Raw genomic sequence first — 19,187 nt, 5'->3', positions numbered from 1 at the left:
CAGCCCAGATTCCCCCCTCAACCTGCCTGGTGGGTAGTATGTCATGGCAGATCAAGAACCAGATTCGCCAAGGGTTAGGTGTACTGGACCTCCTGGTCAGCAGTTTAGCTCAAGGCTGCTGTCTGCTGTGTCACTGCCAACAATCCATGCCTCGCGGATACGTGCTGTGTCCCAGCCCCGCAGTATGCCTTTGGCCAGCAAGTTTGGCTGGCGATCAAGGACATTCCGCTGAGGTCTACTTCAAAGAAACTGGCACTGAAATACAGAGGTCCCTTTGAAATAGACTCTGTAATCAACCCGCTGTCCGCCTCAAGCTTCCAGCCTCCATGCGCACCGCACTTGTGGTTGACTTCATCCATCCATCCATCCTTCCATCCATCCATCCATCCATCCATCCATCCATCATCTGCCGCTTATCCGGGGGTCGGGTCGCGGGGGCAGCAGCTTGAGCAGAGAAACCCAGACGTCTCTGTCCCCGGCCACTTCCTCCAGCTCTTCCGGGGGGACCCCGAGGCGTTCCCAGGCCAGCCGAGAGACATAGTCTCTCCAGCGTGTCCTGGGTCTTCCCCGGGGTCTCCTCCCAGTGGGACGGGCCCGGAACACCTCCCCAGGGAGGCGCCCAGGGGGCATCCTAACCAGATGCCCGAGCCACCTCATCTGACTCCTCTCAATGCGGAGGAGCAGCGGTTCTACTCCGAGCCCCTCCCGGATGACTGAGCTTCTCACCCTATCTCTAAGGGAGAGCCCAGACACCCTGCGGAGGAAACCCATTTCGGCCGCTTGTATTCGCGATCTTGTTCTTTCGGTCTCTACCCACAACTCGTGACCATAGGTGAGGATGGGAATGTAGATTGACCAGTAAGTAGAGAGCTTCGCCTTCTGGCTCAGCTCCTTCTTCACAACGACGGGTCGGTGCAGAGCCCGCAACACTGCAGACGCTGCACCGATCCGCCCGTCAATCTCACGTTCCATTCGTCCCTCACTCGTGAACAAGACCCCGAGATACTTGAACTCCTCCACTTGGGGAAGGATCTCATTCTTGGTTGACTTCAGACACCCTGATATATGCTCCAAAGAACAGAAAAGAATGTTTTTCTATAATATGTCCTATTTAAGTTGGGTGTTGGTGACCAGGTTACAGAGACCTACCAGACTAAGCAGACTATCATATTTAAAAACCTGAGCCAACGTAGTTTAGTTGCCTTAATTCAAGAGAGTACAATAAAAAACACTGCCTTCATCTGACTGCTTTTCGCCTGATAACACTTAAGATAGGCTCCAGACTCATATTGAACACAAACTAAATAAAATAGATGATTGTGGCTTTTTAGGAGGACCAGGAATAAGACAAACACTGTCTCTATCCTGGGATAAGCGGTGGAGGTGGTTGAGGAATACAAATACCTGGGAGTATACCTTAAGAGCAGACTGGACAGGAAATACAACAATGAAGCTGTCTAAATTAATGGAGAGAAGAGACTGTACTTCTTGAGGAAGGTTAGGTCCTTCAATGTCTACAACAAGATGTTTCATATCTTCTATAAGTCTGATGTGGAGAGCAAAATGTGCTGTGCAGCATCTGGTTGGGGCAGCAGCAACATAGCCAGAGACTAAAGATACTGAACAAACTGATAAAGAAGGCTGGCTCTGTCCTGGGTACTGCTCTGGAGGCCCTGGAGCTGATAGTAGAAAGAAGAATGGTCTACATATTGTACACCTTCCCACTCTCAGCACAACATAATGAGAAATGTGAAAACACTCTTATTTAACAACAAATCATCTTCAAACAGAGGCTTCTTCAACTCAGCTGTAAAAAGGACTGGTACAAAAGCTCATTCCTGCTAAAATCTGTGCAAATGCTTCTTTACAAAGACAGTTTTGTTTTTAATGACTATTTGTTCTGGTTCTTTTCATCCATTTCTTTATTTCATTCCAGTAATTTGTCATTCATCCTTACAATGCAGTAATCTTTTTTCCTCTGGTGGTTAATAAAGTAATATTTTATTCTATTCTAATCTCTAGATTTTAACACTTCTAGTACTCGCAAGCTGCCTGTTACACTTTAAAGTTCTTATCTGCACTACAAAAGGTATAACGATGATATAAGTGATGTTGTTAACCAACCTCTCATTATGTAGATAAGCATTGTGGTAGCAATGAAAATTAAAAATGAAAAACACCTTGATATCATGAAGATGTAGGGAGAACTACAGTAGATTGTAACTGTCATGGAGTTGGTCTGAAGAGGACTTTTGATTGTTTAAGCAGATTCAATCATATTGAGTTTCTATATCCACTGGTCTTTAACAGGCATTGTGGAGTAGGTATGATGTGGGGAACATATGACTGGAAGCTTACAGGATCCATCGTGAAACATGCTCTGCTCCAGTCCAGGGAAGCTCCAAGCCTCTTAAACTGGTGGTAGATCTCTTCTCCTTTCCTGGAACATAAGCAGAGAAAAAAGAAGCTCAGTGAAGCAAACACTGTAGGCCAGTCTATTAAACAGTTGATATCAATGATAAGGCTTACTCATTCTTCCATTTCCACACTTCCTGTAAAAATTCTTCTCTGGTTAAGTCTTGTCTGCGCTTCGCTTTTTCCCTCAGAAGTCTCCTCTCCACCACTGTCTGATATACATGAAAATCACTAAATGAAACATGAGACAACATTGCAGCACTATTCATCAAAAAGATACCCACGTATCAAATGGAGCTATTAGCATTACTTTATAATTAGCAGGTTATCACAAAATTGTATTAATATAAACGGATATCATATCAAGCAAATATCAATCCAAATAAAGTTAACTTAAATGACCATTAAAGAAAAAAACTACCCGTATGCTTTCTTTCACACATTTCAGACTTTTTAAAAGGTTTAAAAGTCTTCAAGTGTCACGGTTTTAAGTTTTAACTCTCTTGTTTTCAGTTTCTTTCAGGTTCTTTTTCATGTTTTCAGGTTCCATGTTTTCTTGCCATGTTTTTTCCCCGTCACTTAGTTCACTCAAGTCACCTGTTCCTGTTCACAGCTGCACGTCATCGCCAATCACCTCCCCACAGTACTTAGTTTCCAGGTTCAGTCTCACTCATTGCAAAATCCTCACTTCACTTACCGTCCATGTTTCATGCCACGTATTACCAAGTAAGGTTTTCCTACCATAGCCACAGTATTATTGCCCATAGTCTTGTTAATCATAGCCTTTTGTTTTTTAAACCATAGTCATAGTCTTGTTTTGTTTCTTGTTATTTCCTGCCACAGTTCTTTCATAGTAAAGTATTTTGATTATCCGGTTCAGCCGCGCTTTCTGTTTTACTGTTTTGCCTTTGGAATAAACCCTTTTTTTTTGTAAAGCAAAGTGCTTTAGAGCCACATAAAATTACAAGAAGTCAAATAAAAGCATTAAAACATAAAATGTATTAATCAAATTAAAAGCAAAGACTGCAGATAAAATACTTTCAGTTGTTATATGCACAGCTAAATAAACTGTTTTCAGCCTGGATTTAAACATTGGCAGAGTTGAGGCTGTCTCACGTCTTCTGGAAGACTGTTCCAGAAGACGTGAGACAGCCAAACTCTGTTCATGTGTCGTCCCACGATGGTGGAATGACCTACCGAGCGCTACCAGAACAGGGGCGTCCCTGTCTATCTTCAAGAAGCTCCTGAAAACCCAGCTCTTCAGAGAGCATCTCCTATCCCAGCACTTACCTTGTACTTCCCTCCCCCCTCTATCTCTGCTCTTTATCTTTCTGCACTTCCTTCTATGCCTGCACCCTATCTCTACTCTGTCCCCTCTGACAGAGTCGGACTCCTGGGTTCCTTCTATGGAGTTTATTGTTAGCTTTTTATAAAGCTGTTATATCTTCATTTGTAAGTCGCTTTGGATAAAAGCGTCTGATAAATACATAAACATAAATACACAAAATTTCTCCTCCCCTTTTAACCCATTCACACACAGTGAACACACACATGCACAGGGTCACATACTCATACAGACAGATGTCATACACAGGAGCGGTGGACTCCCATTCAAAGTGGGGGCATGATGTCTTGCTCAAGCACCTCAGCCATAGCAAGGAGGTGGACTGACACCCCTCCAGTTGTCAGTTTAACCAATCTTTGAATGGCAAGAGTGGGAATCGAACCATCAACCTACCGGTTATTGAATGACCCACTCTAAGCACCAAATTTGTCTCAGGGCCCTTCCCTCTCCTCTAATACACACATCCACACACAGACCAATGGTCTTTTTTCCCTTTGCCATTCTGTACATAGTTCTAGGTCAGTAGACAGGAGTTTTTATAAATGAAAATACCATTGATTTAATCATCGGCCAACTTTCTTGTGGTCATTGTATGTGTTCATTGCAGTAATTGATGGCTGTGAAGGTCAGTGCTTGGATTCTTTGCCTTCATATCTGTTCTGTATGTGTCATAACTGTCCCAGATTGACATATAAAGCAACGTATAAGAAAGATAGTTTAATAACATACAAGAAAGCCCTTTGTGAAGCTAGAACTGCTTATTATTCATTATTGATAGAAGAGAATAAGAACAATCCCAGGTTTCTTTTCAGCACTGTTGCCAGGCTGACAAAGAGTCCGAGCTCTGTTGAGCCATGTATTCCTTTAACTGTCAGCAGTGATGATTTCATGAGATTCTTTATCAATAAAATTGTTTCTATCAGAGGGAAGATTGATGGAATCCTTCCCACTATCATCACTGATGTATCATCAAGTAGAACAGCTTTAGAAGTATCTTTAGAACCTTTAGAACTTGTATTTAGACAGCTTCTGCCCAGTTGATCTTTCTGAGCTAACAACAGCAATAGTCTCTTCTAAACCATCAACTTGTATGTTAGACCCAATCCCAACCAGACTGTTCAAGGAGGTTTTCCCCTTAATTGACACTTCCATATTGGATTTGATCAATCGGTCTTTGTTGACAGGATATGTACCTCAGACTTTTAAGGTTGCTGTAATTAAACCTTTACTTTAAAAAAACCTACTCTTGATTCAGAAGTGTTGGCTAATTATCGACCTATATCCAATCTCCCTTTTTTGTCTAAAGTTCTTGAAAAAATAGTTGCAGCTCAACTTTGTGATAATTTATATAGAAATAATCTGTTTGAAGAGTTTCAGTCAGGATTCAGAGTGCATAATAGCACAGAAACAGCACTGGTTACCAGTTACCAATGATCTCCTCTTAGCCTCTGATAGCGGACTTGTTTCTGTGCTTGTCCTGTTGGATGTCAGTGCTGCATTTGATACGATCGATCACAGCATTCTGTTACAGAGACTTGAACATGTTATTGGGATTAAAGGAACTGCATTAGGCTGGTTTAAGTCATATTTATCTGATAGATTCCAGTTTGTTCTTGTAAATGAAGAATCTTCCTCACACGTTGGAGTAAGTCATGGAGTTCCTCAGGGTTCTGTGCTTGGACCGATTCTTTTTACTTTATACATGCTTCCATTAGGTAACATTATCAGACAGCATGGCATAAATTTCCATTGTTATGCTGATGATACTCAGCTGTACTTATCTATGAAACCAGATGAAACCAATAGGTTGGTCAGACTACAAGCCTGTCTTAAAGACATAAAGACCTGGATGACTCAGAACTGTCTGCTTTTAAATTCAGACAAAACTGAAGTTGTTCTTCAGGGAGAAATTGTCTAGTTATATAGTTACTCTAGATGGTATTTCCTTGGCTTCTAGTTCTACAGTGAGGAACCTTGGAGTTATTTTTGACCAGAATTTATCATTTGACGCACATATAAAACTGGTTTCTATGACTGCTTTCTTTCACCTTCGTAATATTGCTAAAATCAGGAACATCCTGTCTCAGGGTGATGCAGAGAAACTAATTCATGCATTTGTTACTTCAAGATTGGACTACTGTAATTCCTTATTATTGGGCTGTCCCACATATTCTCTGAAAAGCCTCCAGCTGATCCAAAACCCTGCAGCCAGAGTTCTGATGAGAACTAACAGGAGAGATCATGTTTCTCCAGTTTTAGCTTCTCTTCATTGGCTCCCTGTTAAATTCAGAATAGAATTTAAGATTCTTCTCCTCCCATATAAAGCTCTTAATGACCGAGCTCCATCATATCTTAAAGATCTCATTGTAAGATATTTTCCTAACAGAGCACTTTGCTCCCAAACTGCAGGTTTACTTGTTGTTCCCAGAGTTTCTAAAAGTAGAATGGGAGTTAGAGCCTTCAGTTATCAGGCCCCTCTCTTGTGGAATAAGCTGCCAGTAAATGTCCAGGAAGCAGACACCCTTTCCACTTTTAAGATTAGGCTTAAAACTTTCCTTTTCGATAAAGCTTATAGTTAGGGATGGCTCAGGTAATCCTGAAACATCCCATAGTTAAGCTGCTATAGGCTTAGACTGCTGGGGGACCTCATCTGTCACACCTTTCCTCACTTTGCTCTCTTTTTCCCCCTGTTTAATTTCAAAATTGATTTTATGTACATGTGACATTATTGTGGTTATTAACTTGTGTTTCCCTGTTCCAACAGGTATCCTTTGAATGGTGTTATGGTGTTTTCCCCCCCTCTTTTCCCTCTTTTCTGTCTTCTCAAACCCCAGCTGGTCGAGGCGGATGGCCACCCTTCCTGAGTCTGGTTCTGCCAGAGGTTTCTTCCTGGTTCTGGTTCTGCCAGAGGTTTCTTCCTGGTTCTGGTTCTGCCAGAGGTTTCTTCCTGGTTCTGGTTCTGCCAGAGGTTTCTTCCTGGTTGTGGTTCTGCCAGAGGTTTCTTCCTGGTCCTGGTTCTGCCAGAGGTTTCTTCCTGGTTCTGGTTCTGCCAGAGGTTTCTTCCTGGTAAAGGGAGTCGTTCCTTTCCACAGTCCCTCAGGCTCAGGACGGGAGATTGGACTGAAGACAAGTTTCGGTGCAATCTGTTGGTTTCCTTAGCTAGGATATTAATTTTTCAATTGGCTCTATATGTATGAATTCAATTATGATTACAATGAATTGAATTCCAATTGGCTTGAATTGGACTATATTATTTAAGTGCCTTGAGATGACATTTGTTGTAATTTGGCGCTATATAAATAAAACTGAATTGAATTGACCAGATTCTGTTTCTCCATCCACCTTGAAGCACTGTGCTGATCAGCTGTCTCCAGTGTTCAGACATTTTTAACACCTCCCTGGAGACCTGTCACGTGCCAACCTGCTTCAAGACCTCCACCATCATTCCTGTTCCCAAGAAGCCAAGGTCCACGGGACTTAATGACTTCAGACCCCTCGCCCTGACCTCTGTGGTTATGAAGTCCTATGAGCGCCTTGTGCTTTCATACCTGAAAGAGATCACTGACCCCCCTCCTGGACCCCTTACAGTTTGTCTACAGAGTCAACAGGTCTGTGGACGATCCAGTCAACCTGGCCCTTCACTATATCCTCCAGCACCTTGATTCCGCAGGTACCTACGCCAGGATCCTGTTTGTGGATTTCAGCTCTGCCTTCAACACAATCATCCCGGCACTGCTTCAGGAGAAGCTCTCCCAGCTGAGTGTGCCTGACAGTTGACACTGTGGAGTCTTTCCGCTTCCTGGGAACTATCATCTCCCAGGACCTAAAGTGAGAGCTGAACATCAGCTCCCTCATCAAGAAAGACCAGCAGAGGATGTACTTCCTGCGGCAGCTGAAAAAATTCGACCTGCTAAGGACAGTGATGGTGCACTTCTACCCCTCCATCACTGAGTCCGTCCTCACCTCTTCCATCACCATCTGGTACGCTGCTGCCACCACCAAGAACAAGGCTAGACTGCAGCGAGTCATTCGGTCTGCAGAGAAGGTGATTGGCTGCAATCTTCCATCTCTCCAGGACCTGTACACCTCCAGGCCTCTGAGACGTGCAGGCAAGATTGTGGCTGATCCCTCGCATCCCAGTCACAAACTATTTCAGAAACTCCCCTGTGGCAGGAGGCTGCGGTCCATCAGGACCAAAACCTCACGCCACAAGAACAGCTTCTTCCCATCCACTACTAACCTTATCAACTAGGCCCGGAGCCCCCCTTGACACTGACTCTCTCCCTCCCCCTCCAGACCTTATGTGTTACATTAACGCACGTGTATTGTGTATATATATCCAGATTCTGTCTTGTCTCGTAGAATGTAGCAGAACTGAGCCAATGGAACCTGCATATTTGGCACTGCGGCAACGAGAAGCAGAGCGGCTGAGCCTCGATGTCGCCCACTGAAGGCTGGTGACAACAGATACGCAGACGTGCACTTTTAACATTTTCACTGAGGATAACTTCATTTTCCAGGATAACTTAAGAGTTTCCAAGGACATTTGACTTTTGTTCTCATTTTCCATATGATTTCCAGGACATGAGGGAAGATATAGGCAGGTACGGCATACATGGAACACCATAATTACGTGGTAGGAATAGTGTGCAGGAACATCTGTGCAGAGTATAGGTTGGAGGTCTCAAAGTCAAAATGCGAGCTACCTTCAAAGGCGGTGGAGAATGACTGAGCTAAGATCCTGTGGGACTTTCAGATCCAGACTGATAAACAGGTGAGGACTAACCAAATGGACATTGAGGTGGTCGACAAACTACAAAAGAAGGCAGAAGTGATAGATGGAGCAATCCCAAGTGGCAGCAACATTAAGAAGAAGGACAGAAGAAGCTCGAAAAATACTAAGGGAAGAATGAGGAAGTTAAAAAAAATGTGGCAATTAAAGGCCGCAGGGGTAACCAAAGCACTCGGGCCGGGACCACCAAACTGGGAGAGTGGCTACAGAAGACCCTGGAAACTCAAGCTCCCAGAACCCAAGCTTGAAGGAAGGGTACTGTCCACAAGAACAGACATGTATATAATATATATATATATATATATATATATATTGTCTCTATTACATGAGAAGAACTTCTTTCCATGTTAGTGTGAAACACAACTGAGGAGCTAACTGAGGCTTGATCTGTGAGATGATAATGACAAGGTCAGAACTAATGTTTCTGATAAACAACATTACAGGGATGAACATGCTGTTGTTGTAATGCTGTGCATTTCCTCTTAGTCATGATACGCCGACCCAAGCTCTCCAAGGCAGTTTTAGTTTTCTTCTTTATCTTTTCTACTGTTTCCTTTAAGATTAGATTACATTTTAAGATTTAAGATTTACTTTTCAAAAATGTGACTCAGTATTTTAAATTCCAAAATGTCATGAGAGTAAGAAATGAAGAGAAGAGGAAGAGGAGTTGTTATACCTGTGTTGCAATACCTGCATGGTCACATCCAGGGACCCACAGAACTCTGCAGCCCTGCATCCTTCTCCTAGTGAATTCCAAATTGATGAATTACTACCCCATCAACAAATAAGCTTATCTAAAACATTCTTATTCAATTCTTGACAAAAGATCTTTCACAAAACATTTAGCAGAAGTTTTTGGCTGTTACCATCGAACCAGAGCATCCTCTACAGCTACAGTCAGAGCATGGCCCAGGTGCAGAGTACCAGTCACATTCGGTGGAGGGACACATAGAGAGAAGGTCTGATCCACACTGTGAGACAACTGCTCCTGAAAGCAGAGGAAAAATAGGATTGGATCAAACAAATAAGATTTCTGCTGCATTATTCTTCTTCTTGTCTTGAAATGACATAAGTCAGCCTGTTTCACAGTCAAAATTCCAAGAAAATAGTCGGTTTAATGTTAGTCTTTTCTAATTTAAAATGATTAACGATGACAGTAATAACTTTATACACAGAAGATACAGAAACTAAATAATCTAGCATTTTTACCCTGATTAATAATTTGGATATAAGTTTTTGGGTTGTATTTTTTTTACATTCTGCTACCATAAAATTCTTACATGTTTGTCAGGACTGAAGAATCCCTCTTTTTCCCACCACTGATACCAGCTGGACTCCACGTAGTCTGGACTGTAAGAGGACGGAAAGGGCAGGCTGGAATCTGCAAATAAGTACTCAAATAAATACAAGTCTGCAGAAAGACAGAAGTGTACATGCTGGGGATGCAAAACTCCAACAATAGTAACATAAAGTCTGTCACCTTTCTTTGTCCCAGGAGGCGTTTGAGCTGTATAAACAATCCTCTCTTTCTCACTCCAACCCACGGGTTTATCGTCAGCATTCTGAAGGCAAAAATAGAGATGGATCAATTGTCCAGATTATTCAAGAAAAGTCACTGCCACTTTAATGTGTTTGAAATACAAACAATGTTCAGTCTGTCAGACCATACTGATAGCTGCATGTGGTCATGACCTCATCAGAAGAATCTGATGTTATCCGACTTTGTTTAATTCACTAGTTCTAGAAATATGAAGAAACACTAGACCTGGCATTTTCACTTGAGTTGAGGTGTAATAACGTTCGAATACTCTTCAGCCAGAAGATTTCGCTGACCAAAATGTTTTTTTCTATTTTTTTTAAACTTTCGTTTCTTTTGGGTTTTGTGTGTATTATAGAGCTGTTTTGGTTTGTGTTTGTGAGCCTTTTTCTTCCTGGATTAAATTTTCTAAAGTTGCAACATTTGGGGTCGGAGTGTGTGATTGAAAGCCACCACAGTCTTCCCGTTCAAGGCATCTCCTCCTTCAGATGCCGTGACTTTGTGTTTATTAATTAAGCTTTTCACTGACTGTATGCCCTCAAAATACAGGAGATGAAGTTGATATCTCAGTCTATATCCTGCTTCTGGGCCGGACTAGTCGGTCTAGTACACTGTCGTAATTACTGGGAGTCGGAAGACCGGGCATACTTAAGTCGGGGAAATGGGAGGTCGGACTAATGGATGAAACAATATGGAAATGTATGGTCGGAGAAATGGGAAGTTGGGCTCTGTCGACTGCGCTGTCTGAAATGAAAACGGCCATGTAAAAGTTCTGGAACCTTCTCCATGTTTGTTTCGCCCGCTTCATCCGCCATTCTTTTCTTTTCTGACTGTTTCCTGTCAGCGCCACGGCAGGAAGCAACATACTAGGCTCGCCCACGATGGACTTTTTCAAAATAAAAGTCGGTGAGCTACAGACGTTTATAATAAAAATGATAAATAATAAAAACTGCGTTAATGGGAGACAAAATGTCGGTGACAATTAATTCATTAGTTAATGCAAAAATAATGCGTTAATGTGCCCAGCCCTAATAAATGAATTTTAATTGACTTGAAATTTGAAACAGAAATGCAGCTGCGTGTGCTCTGCAAAGAGGTCAATCTGGATGTGACTGAGTGACACCATTTGTCACCATATTCAACATACTTCCAGCTGTCTGTTAACCATATTTTCTTGTTTTGATTGAATTATTTTAGCTACAGCTTTGTCAGTTTTCGGCATACACAGAGTATCCCGGGTTTGTTTGGGTTTTGCCTTTTATTTTATTTGAACTAAAATACATCAACATCTGTTGAATCAAGACTCACACCAGTATTCATTTAGTTAGTTCTCTATATTGGTTCAAACTAATTGCTTAATTATTCATTTCATATGTTGCAGGGTTACATGAAGGAGGCACAGAATTACTTCCTGTATTTATAGGTTTTGACATCACTGGAAGACAAAGTATGGTAGAAGATACTGGTTTAAATTCTGTTTTATTGCTTAGATTTTGGGCTGAACGGTGGTGTGGTGGTTAGCACCGTCACCTCACAGCAGGGCTCCAGGTTCATCCCAGAATCCCTGCCTGGGGCCTTTCTGTGTGGAGTTTCTCCCCGTGTATGCGTGGGTTCTCTCCGGGTTCTCCAGCTTCCTCCCACCATCCAAAAAAAAAAAAACATGCATGTTAGGCTAACTGGTGTCTCTAAATTGTCCTTAGGAGGGAGCGTGGGTGTGGTTGTTTGTCTCTGTGTGGCCCTGTGATGGACTGGCGACCTGTCCAGGGTGTACCCGCCTCTCGCCAGATGACCGCTGGGATAGGCTCCAGCCCCCCCGCTACCGGATTGACGGTATAGAAAATGGATGCTTAGATTTTGTTTTGTGATCGAAAGACTGTACATAATTTCTATAAGGTATATCGAAATTAGTAACTTTATTGTACTGTGGAAACCTGCAGAGAACAGACTTACCTGTCGAGGTGGAAGAGTCCAAAGAAGCAATTTTGTGATGAGGATCCTAAGGTTACTGAATACCTGGCCTTTGTTTGAGTAAGGGGGAGGGCCATGATCATGTAGGTGGGTGCATGTAGCTTCACTTTGGTTTATTTGAGTTCAGCTATGTTTAGTTAGACAAGTCCATTGTTAAGTTGTGTAGTTTCGTTTGAACTTTTCTGCATCGTTTTAGTTGCAACAAGTTAAGAAACACCTGGGTTTTTGGAAGACATTTCCCTTCTGCTACTATTTAGCCCCATAACCTTATTACACCAGGATTTTTCTAATTTGACATATGGAATATATGAAAAACAGTACAGTGAAATATCATTTTGGGGTTTTAAGCACAGGAACACACATTTTTAGATGTCATATTATGGGACTGACCTACAGAATTGTATTGCCAAGTCAAGTCAAAAACAGACCTTGGACAAAACTTCCTCAGATTTACCCAGGGACCAAAAATCTTCACAGCTGGCAGAGCCTCGCAGGAAATTTGCCACAAATCACTAAACTTTTGTCAAAATATGCAAAACATAGGGAAACATATTCAGGATCTACCTAGAAATAAACCAATCAAAGCATTGATAACTAAACCCATAGGGGGTGCTAGAATTACCAAAACTGCGTACCTCAAAATCCACTGGATGAAATGTTCTAAATCTGGTGCTCATGGGCGAGGGGTAAAGAGTCAAGGAAAATCGGAGACAGCATAATCACTGATGAATATGGTTGTGATCAAGTCATCATTTTATGTCATTGATTAAATTGGCTTTGACTTCATTAACACCAATCTCACATGAAACATTGACCATGTCTGCAACACTCAACAACTTAGATGGGAAAGACCAATCTGAAAAGATGGCTGAAACTGATCCGAAATTCTCAAAAAGAGAGAGGCTGAAGAGTCTGCTTTAACTACTAATGCTAACTTGAAGGTTTTCTGATGAATTGAGAAATCATGCAATAAACTCATACTCAATAGCTCAGACTCTTCTTTTCGTTTTGTCATGGTTGACACAGCTCACTGTTACGAGTCATCCTGATTTTTGAGTTTCTGCCCACAATTCTTGATGAGGTTAGAACCTGCAATTAGCCACTTGAGCTATACTCTTGTATTTTGTGTTCAATTCAGTTCAATTCAATTCAGTTTTATTTATATAGCGCCAAATTACCACAAATGTAATCTTAAGGCACTTAAATAATATAGTCCAATTCAAGCCAATTGGAATTCAATTCATTGTAATCATAATCCAATTAATTCATATAGAGCCTATTCAAAAATTAATATCCTAGCTAAGGAAACCAACAGATTGCACTGAAACTTGTCTTCAGTCCAATCTCCCGTCCTGAGCCTGAGGGACTGTGGAAAGGAACGACTCCCTTTAACAGGAAGAGACCTCTGGCAGAACCAGAACCAGGAAGAAACCTCTGGCAGAACCAGAACCAGGAAGAAACCTCTGGCAGAACCAGAACCAGGAAGAAACCTCTGGCAGAACCAGAACCAGGAAGGGTGGCCATCTGCTTATTATGGTAATAATTTTAAACCTTTTACTGTTATGACCTCCAAGAAATGACCCCCAAAATGATCATGGAGCTAAATATCTTAAACAAAAACGAACCGATGTTCTGTCATCATTAACACGCTGAATGTTTTATCCTCGTAATCTTCATTTTCCACACTTACAATGTGTTGACTTGACAATATGGCCTTCTCCCGCTGTCGCTTACGCCTCTGTTTCTCAACTTGATGCCGTGGAGAGGAGTTCAGATGAGATGAGAGGGAGGACGAAGGTTTTGGAGGGTTGTTGGAACACAGTCTGGCAGCACCCTTCCATGTCAGCCTCCAACTCGGACAATGACGTGCCCTCCACATCCTTAATTACGTATTACAGTGGAAACGAACACAAAGAACCATAGTCATGTCACTTTTCGAGCCTTTTTTGTTGCTGAGAAATAAGTTGATGTTTTATGTGAAATGTGTTTTCAGCAGAATATGGTCGGGCTCAGTACACTTACTTTCAGAACACCGGGTGAACAGACTCGCCAGCCGCGACCTTTTAACCTAGCTAGCTGTAACCCATAGGATACCTTTAATAATGCAGCTATTTTTATGCCAATTTCATAGAAGTCTGTTAATACTATCAGCACGAGGATCCGGTTTGTTGACGGGCTGATATAACGTCACGGACAACAGGAAATTAAACTTTGTCCGTCTTGAAATATTTTCCCCACGAAAGTACCGCTGTCAAGTTGAACGGATGCGGAGTCAAAGTCCGGGCCCTGCCCGAAGAACTGTACAGTTCCATACCTTACACTATGTAAACTATTGGTTTGGTTTGGTGCATAATATTCATTCATTTCCTATACACACATATAAATATATATTTATATACACTGTATTCCCAAGACCGCCAGTCCCACAGCTGATTTTCCTCCTGTGAAAAAGGTTTTACTTCCGTTTTGAGTCGGGCCGATTTATTTTTCCTACTTGACTTGTGTAGTCTGTAGCTACGTGTGCTAAACGTCGTAATCCTCAAGTCAAAACTTTCTTCGTTTTTCCCCCACAGGTTGTATGTTAAAGAATCTCGGGCAGTTGTCGTAGCTACCATACCCTGGTATTGCACATCACAGACGCCCGACTGGTTTTTTTTGCGCCCGAAAGCAAGCTAACAGTAGCGTTAGCAAAGCAGCTCCAGGGATGGCGGAGGTTCCTGGGACATCAAGTGAGACAATAACGGAGACTGTTCAGACAAGCACACCGCCGCCTCCTCAGCAGGTAAATGCTCAAGAGCCCGTTTGGAAGACATTTTGTCTGCTTTGCTGAACAGTTGCTGCATATTTATTGTACATATCACCCTTCGAGCGCTAATGAAGCTGCGCTGCTTATTGACAGACTCCATGTCTTCAGCATGAAAAAAAAACGAGTTGCATTGTCTTCCTTGTACAGCTTCATGATGCGTCAGCTACCCTAAATTAATTTATATGAAAGCACGTTAGCTGGATGCTACACGCAGTACAGAAACTGGATGTTAATGCTAAACATAGCGGCACAGTTAGGAGTGATCAGTATTCGCCTGGATGGTTAGAGGCTCAGGACCGTGACAGGCTTCAAACTCAAATATTCCAGCTGTACAGGGAAAACAACTTATCCTATAAGCTAAGGAAAGGCCGTTAAGGAGAAATCAGCACATAGAACGATTTAAGCTAGCCAGATCCACCTGCTTTTTAGCCGGACAACAACGGCGGTGCACGTCTCTAAACGCCAGTGTTAACAACTGAATAACGAAAGTTGCAACATCGGTCCATTAACAAAATATTGCACCGTTACTATAGGCTGTTTCCCTTTCAAATGTTTGTGCTCATGACTGTCCGATGTGAGCCTTTGCTTGTACTGTTGTAGATCACATACTGTGGAAGCCAAAAACTTCACAGAGACCACGTTCACTTGTGATTTCAGGAAGTGGAAACTGCAGTACCCGTTGATACTCTCTGTAGCCTTCATCCTGTATTGGGCTTATGCTTGTGCATGTGTGACTCACACCAGGTAGTGACAGGGACAACTGTTCAGGATGGGGATCAGGAACTGGAGAGAAAGGAATGGCTCATTCAGGTCGTGTGGTTTTCTCCACTGCCCATTCCTGTGTCTAATCATTCCAAGCAGAGTTAGGACAGTGGGCACTGATTTGTCAGATTGTATTGCCCCAAAGCATCCCCATTTTACACAATTGTGTTCAAACTGCCTCTGGTGTGGCAACGCAAATCTCTCTCAAGCTCTTAATGTTTCTGCTCTGCTCAAAAAAGCTTCTATCACCTGCTAACATCTGGCTTTTGAGTGCAGTGTGAAAGGGTTTAATTCACTTGAGTGTCCAAAAACTGCTGTAGTTGTGGGTTTTAATTGGCTTCGGTTTGGCATGGCACAAATGGGAACACAACATCCCAATGTACACACTTTTTTCCAGAAAATGCTGCGGCCGGTGCTATTAGAATGGGCAGAGCTCACATTTTACAGAAAAAGACATCTCAACAACATCTCACGTGGAGCCTCTGACAGCAGCAACCCGCTGGCTACAGGAAGATGTTGATTGATTTTGATGGTTGATGAGGGAGCTGGCAGTTCCCTTTGTGTCTGTGTGTGGAGCTGATGTTTGCTCTCAACTCAAAAGTAATAAACTAGCCTAATTATATGAGAAAGCCACGCTTATCAGAAATGACTGTCCAACACAAGTGATAGACAGAACCGTTAGATGGGTGTGCAAAGTGTAATACTGCACAGGGCCTTGCAGTTGGCCACATCTGTATATGAATCTTAGTGCATGAATGCATGAGACATCCTTTATGATCTGAATATACTTTGTGACTAAGATCATCTACAACTTCAGACACTTTTTTGTCTTTAACCAAAAGAACTTTCCCAACTGTGAGATTGCACTCAAGACCAAAGTTATTCCACATCTTCGATGCTGGAAATGTGAAGCTTCACCACACGAGTCCTTTCACTAGCACACACCAATATCTGTGACACGAGACGACATTTTCTCCAAAAGCTCATATTGCTGAATGCTGGTGCACAAATCAATGTGCATGCACACAGTTCCATCTGCAGTAGCATTTTTGGAGCTCCTCATTAGAGATTTGTACATTGTTCACTTCGTGCATGAAGAGCCGCTTTGTACTGCGCAGGGTTAGATTCAGGACCCTGCATCATTGTAGAGAGTGAAGATGCCATTTTAAAAGGCATCCGTCTGCTGCTTGCATGCTTGGATATCGCACTGCTGAAAGAATTGTTTCATAAAATGCTGAAGGATTTGTCCATGCAGCACACTTCTGATTTTACCAGCAGAGTTTGATGCACCAGCCATTGTGTTCTGATTTAGTTCATGCATTTTGGTAACCTCTCATTATCAGTGTTCTCGAGTCACATTACAGATATCTGTAAGCCATGTCTAATGACCCATTTGAAACAGTATTTAAGCTTCACACAATACAAACTCAGCCAAAATAAAGTAACAGTTGATCTGACTTACAGTCAGTTTTAACGTTTTTTTTAAACTCATTATTTACATTTGAAAGGTTAAAATAGCACAATCATAGATGAGATGGCAGCAATGATGGCAAGTGATTATTTTTATCAGAAAAGTGCTGTAACCAGATTACACATCCTTGGTCTGTGTTACATGATTCGTTTGTGTGGACGTGTACCAGCATAGGACACTGTGAGTTATTGGTCGTGTCTGGACAAGTTCTCACGACATTCTGGCCACCAGAGCACCACGGATGGATACGCTGATATGAATATCCATCTTTTAAACCCAGTCCTTACTTTGGTGTAAAGCGACATTAGTAAAGGAAAACTAAATGTGTGTGAGCAGATGAACTGCTCCAGTATCTGGTGTGTTAGGTGAAACACTGATGCCTCTGCTGGATCAAAGATCAATCGCATTCTCACTCCTTCTCCACAGTAAAAACACACCTTTGTGTTGCGATTGTGAATAACTGCTCCAGATCCTCTAAATCAATCATGTTGAAAAGTGTGAACAAAGAAAGAATCTTGCTTGGACCACTGGTGTGGTAATACATGAACCAGGTATTTTTCATGGTATAAACTGGTTGGTGTCACTGTATGCATGTTTATAATTGATCTAGTCTAGCTTTGCAGTTCCACATGTTTAAGAGAGGAAATATCAGTCCTTTAAACATATACTCTGATATGAAACCACTGTGTCAGAAACCAGATGCTTTAGTTTAGTAGGAATGTATTTACGTTACTGTATTCATTTCAGCTGGTCTCTGAGCATGTAGGATGTACAGTTAGTTATGATTCTTTAGTTCAGTTTATGCTACACACATGAATGCTCATCTTTTAAATGCTTCATTTCTAAGGTCCATTTTCTGTTCAGTCTGGTGTTGTTTAAATCCACCACATCCATAAACATATCTTCAGATGAAGTGTGAATGGAAGAGTAGAGTAGCATGAGGCTGCTGTGGCTCAGGTCAAATAGCAGCCATCAGCCTATCAGTAGGTTGGTGGGTCCAACCTGACTTCCCCGATCACATGTCAAGGTGTCCACGTTGCCTCTGATGCTTCCATCAGTGTGTACAGGGTTTTTCCTGCATAAAGAAATTGGTGGCGGTCGCCACCGCCAAATTCCTTACCGCCACCAGCTCACGGCTGGCTTTCAATCTGTAATTTCACCAAGCATTTCTCTGTCGGGATATGTCATTTCATTCATATGTAACTGCAATTGCACACAACCACCAGTAGTGGTGGTGGTGCTGTGTCGAAATTAGCACCGGCCGACATGTCAAACAAAGCACCTTTTACTGCCACACTAGAGCCCAACGTGTGTGTTACACCCCCGCAACGTGTGTGTTACACCCCCGCAACGTGTGTGTTACACCCCCGCAACGTGTGTGTTACACTCCCGCAACGTGTGTTACACTCCCGCAACGTGTGTTACACTCCCGCAACGTGTGTTACACTCCCGCAATGTGTATTACACTCCCGCAACGTGTGTTACACTCCCGCAACGTGTGTTACACTCCCGCAATGTGTGTTACACTCCCGCAACGTGTGTTACACCCCAGCAACGTGTGTTACACTCCCGCAACGTGTGTTACACTCCCGCAATGTGTGTGTTACACCCCCGCAATGTGTGTTACACTCCAGCAACGTGTGTTACACTCCAGCAACGTGTGTTACACTCCAGCAACGTGTGTTACACTCCAGCAACGTGTGTTACACTCCAGCAACGTGTGTTACACTCCCGCAACGTGTGTTACACCCCAGCAACGTGTGTTACACCCCCGCAATGTGTGTTACACCCCAGCAACGTGTGTTACACTCCCGCAACGTGTGTTACACTCCCGCAACGTGTGTTACACTCCCGCAACGTGTGTTACACCCCAGCAACGTGTGTTACACTCCCGCAACGTGTGTTACACTCCCGCAACGTGTGTTACACTCCAGCAACGTGTGTTACACTCCAGCAACGTGTGTTACACTCCCGCAACGTGTGTTACACTCCCGCAACGTGTGTTACACTCCCGCAACGTGTGTTACACCCCAGCAACGTGTGTTACACTCCCGCAACGTGTGTTACACTCCCGCAACGTGTGTTACACTC

At 42.7% G+C, this 19,187-nt stretch overlaps 2 protein-coding genes across 5 annotated transcripts in view; one reads left to right on the top strand and one right to left on the bottom strand.

Annotated features, from left to right (window-relative positions):
* The window catches only part of vars2 (valyl-tRNA synthetase 2, mitochondrial), a 69,006-nt gene extending 54,633 nt beyond the window's left edge, over positions 1-14,373 (bottom strand). For 2 of the 4 annotated variants that reach the window (XR_011908399.1, XM_072370802.1), the window contains exons 1-8: positions 14,076-14,373; positions 13,748-13,937; positions 10,033-10,114; positions 9,833-9,933; positions 9,419-9,540; positions 9,229-9,295; positions 2,530-2,627; positions 2,359-2,440 (exon numbers count right to left, since the gene is read on the bottom strand). Coding sequence is in view for 3 of the 4 variants with exons in the window: in XM_072370802.1 (XP_072226903.1) it covers positions 2,359-2,440; positions 2,530-2,627; positions 9,229-9,295; positions 9,419-9,540; positions 9,833-9,933; positions 10,033-10,114; positions 13,748-13,936 (741 nt within the window). In the remaining variant the exon portion in view is untranslated. Of the gene's footprint in view, positions 1-2,358; positions 2,441-2,529; positions 2,628-9,228; positions 9,296-9,418; positions 9,541-9,832; positions 9,934-10,032; positions 10,115-13,747; positions 13,938-14,075 lie in introns of those variants that run through there. The other 2 variants (XM_072370803.1, XM_072370804.1) reach the window with 2 other exon arrangements.
* Positions 14,374-14,484: 111 nt separating this feature from the next.
* Positions 14,485-19,187, top strand: part of ppp1r11 (protein phosphatase 1, regulatory (inhibitor) subunit 11) — a 38,977-nt gene continuing 34,274 nt past the window's right edge. Inside the window, exon 1 of the mRNA XM_072370854.1 lies at positions 14,485-14,839. Within this exon, the coding sequence (XP_072226955.1) occupies positions 14,762-14,839 (78 nt within the window). The 5' untranslated portion in view covers positions 14,485-14,761. The remainder of the gene's footprint in view (positions 14,840-19,187) is intronic.

The sequence above is a fragment of the Leuresthes tenuis genome, unplaced genomic scaffold (genome assembly GCF_036924035.1).
Source record: "Leuresthes tenuis unplaced genomic scaffold, fLeuTen1.0.hap1 SCAF_18, whole genome shotgun sequence".
Taxonomy (NCBI): Eukaryota; Metazoa; Chordata; class Actinopteri; order Atheriniformes; family Atherinopsidae; genus Leuresthes; species Leuresthes tenuis.
This window is presented reverse-complemented; position numbering and strand designations above follow the sequence as displayed.